Source organism: Osmerus eperlanus, chromosome 2 (assembly GCF_963692335.1).
Source record: "Osmerus eperlanus chromosome 2, fOsmEpe2.1, whole genome shotgun sequence".
In the NCBI taxonomy this organism is placed as follows: domain Eukaryota; kingdom Metazoa; phylum Chordata; class Actinopteri; order Osmeriformes; family Osmeridae; genus Osmerus; species Osmerus eperlanus.
This window is the reverse complement of record NC_085019.1, coordinates 19,631,535-19,641,985: the sequence shown is the minus strand read 5'-3', so window position 1 is coordinate 19,641,985 and position 10,451 is coordinate 19,631,535. Positions and strand designations below refer to the sequence as shown.

The following is a 10,451-nucleotide window of genomic DNA, read 5'->3' as shown; positions in this document are numbered from 1 at the left end:
GTGTTTCCACCAACAGTGTGGCATTAGTCATGTTATTGTTCCCACAGTGTAAGATATATCCACAAAATCAACCAAGGTTATGGTTTGAGAGAGTTTAGAGTTTTAGAAAAATTTGGAGAGGAAACAGGTATTTCAGGTTTCTCTGGCAGGTGAGCACACAAATTGATAGAGGAAGAGGTGTGTGTATAGAGGGAGGAGTGGAAAAGTTTTGTTTAAAAGGACTGCATATCTTAAACAATTTACAAACTGAAACATGGCAGTCTGCAAAGCACTGTGCTGGACTCTGTTGGTTGCCTTCCTGGCAAAAGGTAAGTTCTCCTTTTATTCTAATGCAGTACTAAAGTACTTAAACCAGCAACACTGATTTACTGATCACATGAACACTCATGCTCATGCATATTTTTCTGTTATTTTTGTTTTTTTATATTTCTTAATAACTACGTAGATGTTGCGTGCAATGTCACAAGAAGTTGTTCAGAATGACGCATGTTATTCGGTGCATTTGACAACAAAGAGACTTTGACTTTGAAGTGATATAACTGAAAACTTTATCAATAAAGTTTTACAATGGTATATGTAGGCCATTTAGACATATATTAAAAAATACTTTGAATTGTTTCACAATGTGCATGATGAGTGTCACGATCCCAGGTAGATCCCAGAAAGGGAAGAGGACCCATACGCAGAGAGTACACAGTGATGTGATTTATTTTTCCCAAAAGGACAAGGCAAGAATCATAGTCAAACAGAAACAGGTCGCTAATACACAAGGAAAAAATGAATCCAAAGGGCTAGGCAATATTCAATGTCAAAAATACAGGGCAAAGGTCTATACACAATCTAAATATTCCAATATCTGTAGGCTCAGTACATCGCTAAACAATACCTCACAATGAAGCAAACAAAGGGCCCGACTTAAATAGGCATGCTAACGATTAACAGGTGAAATCAATACAACCAAATGACAGCCAGAACACAGAACCTAGAAACGAAAGACTAGACAGTGAAAAACCAAAACCCACACAATGTCGAAATGATTCCTTTACAGGATTATTACAAGTTTTAATCAATGTATTGGGGACTGATATCTGAGTTTTCAATAGGAATCACTATAAACTAAAAAAAGAATAAATAGAGTTACATGTATGAAAAGTATTTCCAACCACCCAAATAATTCTAGAATTTTCATTGGTAAACAATAATATGTGACAAATGTATCTGGCCATATAAAGTGTTGAATGACATTGTTTTCAATGGGAAATTGTAAAAATACTTGTTGGCGGTAGCATCTTACATGTCTGTTTTGTATCCCTGGATTCGTGAAGTACAGCTCCGGAAAAATCAATCATTGATACAATTGTTCTGGTGAGGAACAGAAGGGTAAAATATGCATTGGCCTCAACATTTTACCCTTCAGTTCCTCACAAAAAATTGTCCCTCTCAACTTTTGAAAAAATGAAAGACAAAGTTACAGTGGTCTCCAGCTTTTTCCAGGGCTGTATATTTTGCATAGACCGCTGATTTGCATGTGAGATATGCACTCATCAGCCACTTCGAAGACTACATGTTGTTTAGCGCTTTAAGAAAACAGAATTTTCCTTGGCAATAGAGAACAATAGAGGTGTTACAACATTCCAGCCTCATTATAAGCTAACTCAGAGATAAGATCTGATTTTGCAGTGGGACTGAAGCAAATAAAATGTAATTTGTTGACAGGCAGAGAGAGAGAGTAAAGGAAGGACATAGAGAAGGATCTCAAGGTCCTTGCCAACTGTTACAACTGTATGTTCTTAACCTAGCAGGAGCGTTTCTGACATTCATGTGAAGATAAATCTAAACTAAATACCTGGTGTTATGCCTTTTTCAGGGTGTTACTCTCAGTTGAATGGTAAGTTTATTTTCAATCAATCTTTTCATTTCTACGGTCTTAATCATATTCACAATACTTGGACAATGGATGAACAATAGATCAAGGTCTACATAAAGGTCATTTCAATAGAACTGGTGTATGTTGACCATTCATTGGCTGAGCCCTAGAATGTAGGGTGAGGGTCTTAAAAGCAAGGCTTCAAGGCTGACATACTTTATAAATGACAGCAAAGGAAGATGCATACTGTCCACTTGCAAAAAAAAGACATTTTGCGGTGCTTCCTTTTTAGTAAACCCTATGTATTCTCTTGAAAATATTATAAGACTTAGGCTACATAAGGATAATAACACAACACCCTTTTGTTGTCAGTGTGTGGCCAGGCTGCACTCAACTCCAAGATTGTGGGTGGTCAGGACGCCCCAGTGGGAGGCTGGCCCTGGCAGGCGAGTCTACAACGATCAGCCTTCCATTTTTGTGGAGGATCTCTCATCAACAACCAGTGGGTTCTGACTGCTGCTCACTGTTTCTCCAGGTAAGGATTCATACAAATCTACAGTACCATTTTGCATTTAACCAAAACATTTTCTACATTTATTTGTGATATACTTAACAACTACCCCCCCCCCCCCCTCCCCCAGCACCGACCTATCAAAACTGCAGGTCATCTTGGGAGCTAATAGCCTGGATCGACCCAATCAAAACCAGGTGTCCAGCTCAGTGGCAAAGATCATCTGCAATCCCAACTATAATGACAGTACCAGCGACAATGATATGTGTCTGCTGAAGCTGTCCTCTCCTGTGACTTTTACCAACTATATCCAACCTGTCTGCTTAGCAGCACCTGGCAGCACCTACAATGCAGGCATCGTCAGCTGGGTCACTGGTTGGGGGACTATTAATTCAGACGGTGAGCACTCATGAGGTATCTTAAAATACTAGACAACTGTATTACAGACCTAGATTAAAGATATCCAAATAAAGATAATCAATACCTTGAATAAGTTACCATTGACTGGAAATGTACATTTACTACAGTATTACTATGAGAGTCACATGAGTTTGACAGATTTTGTTAATTTTCTTAAGTGAAAGTCCAACATATAAATTAAGTCAATATTTTTGTAGGCATATAGTTTACAATTCTAGGAAGACGAAAACATTAGTTTTACTGATATACAGGGAAAGGAACTCAAATTTGAACTTAGAATTATGAATCTTAAAGTTTCTGATACATTTACTGATTAAATGAAGTCTGTTTCTGCAGTAAACCTCCCCTCCCCTAGGAATCTCCAGGAAGTAGATGTGCCTATAGTGGGGAACAGACAGTGCAACTGTAACTATGGAGTGGGCTCTATCACAGACAACATGTTGTGTGCTGGTTTAAAAGCTGGAGGAAAGGACTCCTGTCAGGTAATATGCTACTTAATGTAACTCTTTTGATAATTGATCATTAATAATCATTTTATATTGCTTAAAAAGTGATAATCCCTGACATTGTTAAACCCTCTCCAGGGTGACTCGGGGGGTCCCTTGGTCAGCAAACAGGATGGTCGCTGGATCCAGTCTGGAGTGGTGAGTTTTGGCAAAGGCTGTGCTCTGGCCAAATTCCCAGGAGTCTATGCCAGAGTATCCAAGTACCAGACGTGGATCAACAGCATAATCACCAGCAGCCAGCCAGGATTTGTTACTTTCAGCTCTAGTGGAACTGACTCTGACCTAAGTACCAACTGCACTGGCTTACCACCTGTCCCGACCACTGTATCTCCTACACCTAAACGTGAGTGTTAATAGGAGCATTGTCTCTAATGAATTGTGAAATTAGCAGCTTAAAGGCTCTCTACAGGTAAATGATTTTGGTGCATCAACATGCAAATGTTCACATGTGGCTTCAAACCTCTTTACTTCAGGAGCAGAAGGGACATTAATCATTCATTTGCACATGGACTGGGAGGAAAACAGAACAGAGTTTACTTGAAATTCCTTAATTGGTTAAACATATGCTGATAGTTGATTATAGTGAGTTCATCTCAGTGTGTGTAGATCCCACCTTAGAAATGCTGGCAAGTCCAGGCAAGTGTTCACAAAGTGACAATTCTCATAAGGGAATTATTATTTTATACATTTATGATGACTGTAGCATATATATCAAATTAATAATTATTGAAAGCTCAAAGGAATATACAGGTCTTTAATCTTGGTGTCCCCTTTTTTCAATTGATCCCTGTGTAGCTGTGGTTTGTGGCAGTGCCTCTTTGAATTCCCGTATTGGTGGAGGAAGTTCTGAGGCATCAGCTGGCACATGGCCATGGATGGCCAGCATACAACAAAATGGAACACATGTCTGTGGAGGAACACTAGTGGCAGAAAACTTTGTGATGAGTGATGCTGGCTGTTTCTCCAGGTAAAATACTCAAATAATGTTTCAGTTCTGTCATAGATATAAATAGCTATTCAGCAGAAAGAGAGACAACAACACCATAAACTATAATTACTGTTGAAGGGCCCTATCTTGCACCCAGCGCAATTGATTTTGTCAACGACGCAAGTATCATTCCTAGTTTGCACTCGACGCAAATCCCTCCACAGACGCACGTCGGTAAATTAGGGAATGACCTTGTGCTCCCGGGGGCGGTTCAGCAAAAGGCTGAGCGGTGAGGGAATCGGGCTAGTAATCCGAAGGTTGCCAATTCGATTCCCGGTCATGCCAACTGATGCTGTGTCCTTGGGCAAGACACTTCACCCTACTTGCCTCGGGGGAATGTCCCTGTACTTACTGTAAGTCGCTCTGGATAAGAGCGTCTGCTAAATGACTAAATGTAATGTAATGTAAAGGTGTCCATTAGGTTGTATTGTTTCTTTCATTTCTGCACTTTACCCAGCCAGCCAAAGGCCTCTGGTTGGATGGTCGTCTTGGGAAGTCTGAAACAAAATGGAACCAATCCATTCGAGGTGACCCTGAACGTAACCAATATCACTATGAGCAACTTGACGGGCAACAATATGGCACTTCTTCAACTAGGAACCAAACCCACACTCTCGAACTACATCCAGCCTATTTGCCTGGACACCAGCAACACAACCGTTACCCTAGGCTCTACATGCTGGGTGGCTGGCTGGGGCGCAGGACAAGGAGGTATGTGAAAAATGTATACATGTGTTTGTGTACGGAGCAGTTGTTTGAATTAAGTAGTGTATGGAATGTATAAAATTAATAAGTGTATGAAAATAAGATGCAGTGCATTAATCTGTCTTTCTTTCATTCCCAAGTGAGCCTGCAAGAGTTGCAAACCTCTGTGGTGGATTGTGGTAATGCATCAACAGCTGACAGCATTTGCACTGGAGCTGTGACATTGCAAAAGGTAGAGTACCTCCATACTGGCCCTTGGTTAACACAGAGTTACAGTATTGTAGCTGTATGATAACCATAATGTCTCTTCCCTTTCTTTTTTACAGGGTGATGAAGGTGGTCCCCTAATGTGTAAGCAGAATAATGCATGGTTTCAGGTTGCAGTGTTGACTCTGACAAGCAACTCTAACAGCAGTACTAACAGCAGCAGCAGCAGCAACAAAACACTATCAGACTTGGCCAAGGGATCTTCCCCTATGGTCTTCTCCAAAGTATCCCGCTATGGGACCTTCATTAGAGCCACTGTAGGAGGTTTGTTGTCCCCTGCCTCAACCAGCAGCCCTGTTGCTGCCACCACCGTCAATGGAGCTTCCCCAGCTCAGGCCTCCTTCTCTTCTCTCCTTCTCTTGTCCCTCAACGGTGTCTTACTTTTCCTCAAATAAGGTTTGATGAACCAGAACACTGCCACAAAAGTTTAGAATGCCCTTTCCATAACATGTGTTTAGGAAGTTTGCTTTCAGTCATGAATGTTTACAAGCTATTTTGCCCTAAATCATTCAAGGACATTTTGTCAGTGACACAGAAAACATATTCCACAAATGTTTTCCACAAAGTAGGACAAACATGTTCTTACAAGAACAATTTTCTATTCAAGCAATGCAGTTAAATTGGAATAAGCTTTGTCAGATTCAGTTTGTCATTTCTCTTTTTTTCACAGTACATAGTGAAAGATTATGTATTCTTTCAAATTTCTAAAACGTATTTCACAGATTTGAATGGCTAGCAGCACTAAAACCAACCTGTGTCATAGTAATCGGCACTGCATTCACCATGTTGCCCTTTTGAGGGTCTACCTCATCTGTAGCCACAACTAAAGTGTACTGAATCTCTCTCAAATATTATGGTATACTTAAGCTATTTCTTATCAGGGACATACTGCACATATATGTATTCCATAATAATAATAATAAGTATTTACAGTTTTCTGATTTTTTGTTTATATGATTTATTATTTTACTATGAAAGGGTTTTACTGTTAAAGTCATTTCTGAGATTTGATGGCTTAGATATTGCACCTGCAGTTTCACAAATGTTATGTTTACATCATAAATTAATTTAGCAGACACTTTTATCCCCAGCAATGTATGAAGTCAATGGCTGGATTGCACTGTGTTTATATCAATCTAAAGTTTCCTTGAGCATGTCATTGGACCTTTCAGACATGTAGCCTACTCAACAAACGATAGGATGCAAATTTAAGGGAAATAACAAATGTCATCACTGGCTATTGGTGGGACATACAGAATAGATAATTTTACAAGCAAGTTTAAAAAACATTTCCTTGCATATATGGTTAGCACATAATGAAAGATATACAGTTATAAAAACGATTTTACACTGATTCAAATCACTATAACAATTGTGTTTCTGTATTGCCATTTAACCATTTTAATTAACATAAATTTAATAAATTAAAACAAGCTATGCTGACTAAATATAATAATTTAATCAGAATGGTGTTAAATGTATTTCTGAAATGTAATAGTTAACCAAGTATAACATTCCATTTGGGTTATAATCATAATTAGATCATTTTCTTATTAAATTAATACATCTACACACCAATGATAAAATATGATTGTTTAATCTGTATTAAAACATTATTCACTAACCTGCGAGTAGTTTTGTTGTAATTATTTGGCTTTTCATTAAAATTGTTACTGACAATTTGAGCACTTCCTGGGAATTAAATTCTTAAGGTATCAACACACATTGAGATAACCTATCAATTAACTATTGGTAGACGCAAGGGCGTAGGTTTGTATAGGGACCATAGGGACTCGTCACAACCAAAGTTTGGGAAAGATACAATCGTCCCCACCAATATTTTGTTAATTTTCGAAAAAAATATCTATTTGCAAAACTCATTCGTATTATTATCTATACTATGTTCGTCGCCGAAAAAAGTGAAAAATACATTTCCAAGTTAACCAATGTGCCCTCAAGCCTGCGAGACAAGATGATGTCATTTAAGTTAATTGGCTGAAGTGGCAGTCGGAAACACTTCGTGAATCGTGAGTTGCAGAAAGAGAGCTGGCAGTACGCCAGGAAATCATATTAGTATTTCGTTTGGTCTCAGCATCAGTGACGGAACCAGACTTTTATATATGGGGTGGCCAGGGCTACTTCAGGGGATCCACAGACCATGACTGAAAATCTGTGTGTAACCTTAGCCTGGCATCTAAGCAGTGTAACTTATTAATATGATTGCTGATGAGAAATAGAAATTCAAATTCACTTAAGCCTGAGTTATTCAGTGTGGACTAGTATGGTCCACTAGGGTTACTTTAATCAAATTCTACATTTACTATGAATACACTGTGTTTGTACATCTGAATTCCAACTCATTTCTTTCTTACACACTGTACTGTAGGCTACTCACAAACTGGAGAGACTTTGGTCACTCTGTTTTCATGAATATATTCTCTGGGTTTACCAGGTTAGATCCTTCTTTTACATTAAAATATAACTATTAGTGTATACTCACACAAAAAATGCCACAGCCATCAAAACAAGAACACATGAATCAACAACCAACATTTTGAAGTGAGGCTTAATCGGAAAAAAACGTTTGTGTAGGCTTACATGTGTGGCCTACAAACACAAGCTAAACTTGGCATGTGACTGACTGCCTAGTATGCTCTGACCTTGTGCCTGTAGCCTCGGGGAGGGAGCTGCTCTGAGGTCTTGGGCTGGTGCAAGGACTGGGCCTATTTACACCTGATCCTGTTTGCTCAGCTTTTTGAAGAATTCTGCTATCTCACCCTTTCTTTTAATGTTTGAATTGAACCCTATGCAAAAATAACATGTAGGCCTACACATCCAATTACCCACATTTGAGTCTAATCTCAATCTTAAACATATCCCCATTATTATCTTCAATCAACGACCAGCCTTTAAATTACTAGATTATGGCTAGCCCTACTCTGAAATACGTAGGCCTATTTCAAACAGGCAATAAACAATAGCAAACAGGGTAGCTATCTGACTGCAGTGTTAATCTTTTGTAACGTTAATAGATTGATAAGCATTAGCGTGTTCGCTAAATCATAAATGGAGCCATTTTTTGTTGTGTGAATCTTGTAGAAAGCAATGACTGTACGTTTTACACGATCATAATATGTATATAACTGAAATACAATGACTTATTGTAACTTTGATTATGTTTTTTGTATGTTTAAATAGTCAAACGCAATCGCTGCAACTGCATGATACTACTGTCGCATACGTTATCATGTTTGCTAATAATGTCAGTTATGTAATATATTTTATAATTAAGCACTTTTTCTACTTGATCTTTTTATTGTAGTTTCACTCCATTTCAATGTTGTCAGCTTGATAGGAAGTCAATAAAGGAGCAAGGCTAATTTTCCTGGTTCTTGGAAAGGAGGCTCTGTTAACGCTAGGAAGCACAACACAGACAGAGCAGTACAGCTGTCAAAGTATAGGCTAACGTTAGCTATGTGGTACAGTAATGTTAGCTATAGCAAACAGTACAATACCTGTCTCTTCTGGCAGATGAGTGCATCCTTCACCGGCTGGTCGAAAAAGAAATTTGTAATTTTGGGAAGTTTGGCATTTAATTCCGGAATTTTCTGTTTTGAATGGCGCTTTTCCTACGCTACGCTACAGTTAGCTACCTATTTGCAGCGGGCTCGCCGGTCTGTGTGACCATCTGACCTACTTCGTCATGTCACTTACCTAACAAAGAAAGCACAATTAAATATACTTTCCTTTATTTTTATATCAACTCTGGAAACACAGACAAGACAATAAGACATCCCATGTAATTCAAATTGGATTAAAAAAAACAAAAACAAAACGGGGGGCCTGCCACGCGAGGCCCCCCATCCCTGCGAAGCCCCCCGCGGTGCGGGAGCTGCGGGGGTAATCTTTACGGGCCTGAAGGCGGTGACTGTTGTGAAGATACAGATGCGGGGCAAGCTCTTGGCCATCGTGGGTGGTGTCAGTCATCCCCTCCGCCGTGTCCTGGCAGGACAGTCCAGCAGCCTCCGTAGCGGGCAGCTCAGCACCCTACGTTCTACGTTTTTATCTTATCTACTCTGTACATGGCCTTGTTGTGTTGTCTGTTTGTATTGTATCGTGTTGTCTGTACATATTGTCTGTGGTTGTTGTTGGTATGAGAGCTGTGAGAGATACCTGAATTTCCCCACGGGATTAATAAAGTATCTTATCTATCTATCTAGTGACAAACATTTCTCTTGTGAGGCTGAAATGCATAACACATAAGTGCTATTTCAGGCACCTCCATTTCTACAATTATTTATGGTAATTGATTGGCCAATATTTCAGATGCAGTGTGTTTGGAGGCAAAATATTATTTGATGATTGAAAATACAAAATGCAGAAGCTATATCTGTGACTGAAAACAAAGACCACACGTCACAATGGGATGAGTGGCTTAGTACGTCAGCATTGTAGTCATTACACCATCTCAGTGCCAAAGCTTTTTTAGAAAGCTTCAGTTAACACCTTGTGTAACAGCATTCCTGTGTGGTAGGTGCGTCCGCAGACCTTTACTATAGTGTCACATCGCCTTGGGTGATTCACAAATAAATTTCACGCTATTCACAAATGTATTTTGTGATTCACAAATAAATGACCCCATTACATTTATTTGCAACCTGACGAACACGAGTTTCAAATCAGATGAACACGAGTTTCAAATCCCTGCATTTGAGTGTGGATTTTTTTTAACTTTCCCGACGCACTTAGATTCACAAATGCATTTTACATTTACATTTATTCATTTAGCAGACGCTTTTATCCAAAGCGACTTCCAAGTGTGAGCTTTACAAAGTGCATAGGTCACTGATCATAACGACGAGATAGCCACAAAAACATTGCGAGTAGCCAAAACATGAAGCACACATTGTGAACAACCAAAATAAGTGCCAAAGGGAAGAACCATAAGAGCATGTAGTTAAACAAGTTACAATTAAACAACATGAACTGCTATAAGTGCAAGTGTACCTGTGGAAAAAGCAAGCAACAATAATAAAAACAATATATCACAGCGAATACAAAAATTTAAGTCAGTTACCACTAACCACAAGAGCAACAAGTCTCTAAGCAAGAGTCATTGTGATCCTTGAGGAAACTAACATCGGGTCAAGCGAACCATTCCTAAGTACCTTTCCCGCCATTCCTAAT

General features: G+C 39.1%; 1 protein-coding gene across 2 annotated transcripts; it reads left to right on the top strand.

The window, feature by feature from the left end:
- The first annotated feature begins 200 nt into the window (after positions 1 to 200).
- zgc:100868 (uncharacterized protein LOC554458 homolog) lies at positions 201 to 6,888 on the top strand. 2 transcript variants are annotated; one of them, XM_062479350.1, is made up of 10 exons: positions 201 to 308; positions 1,868 to 1,888; positions 2,240 to 2,402; positions 2,509 to 2,777; positions 3,135 to 3,280; positions 3,383 to 3,647; positions 4,100 to 4,271; positions 4,750 to 5,003; positions 5,138 to 5,229; positions 5,324 to 6,888. In XM_062479350.1, the coding sequence occupies exons 1-10, from the start codon at positions 254 to 256 to the stop codon at positions 5,657 to 5,659; spliced, it is 1,773 nt and encodes a 590-aa protein (XP_062335334.1). In that variant the 5' UTR covers positions 201 to 253; the 3' UTR covers positions 5,660 to 6,888. The 2 variants fall into 2 exon arrangements, with proteins under 2 accessions (XP_062335334.1, XP_062335345.1); XM_062479361.1 differs by lacking the exon at positions 1,868 to 1,888 and having other exon boundaries at positions 230 to 315; positions 2,226 to 2,402.
- The last annotated feature ends 3,563 nt before the right edge of the window (positions 6,889 to 10,451 follow it).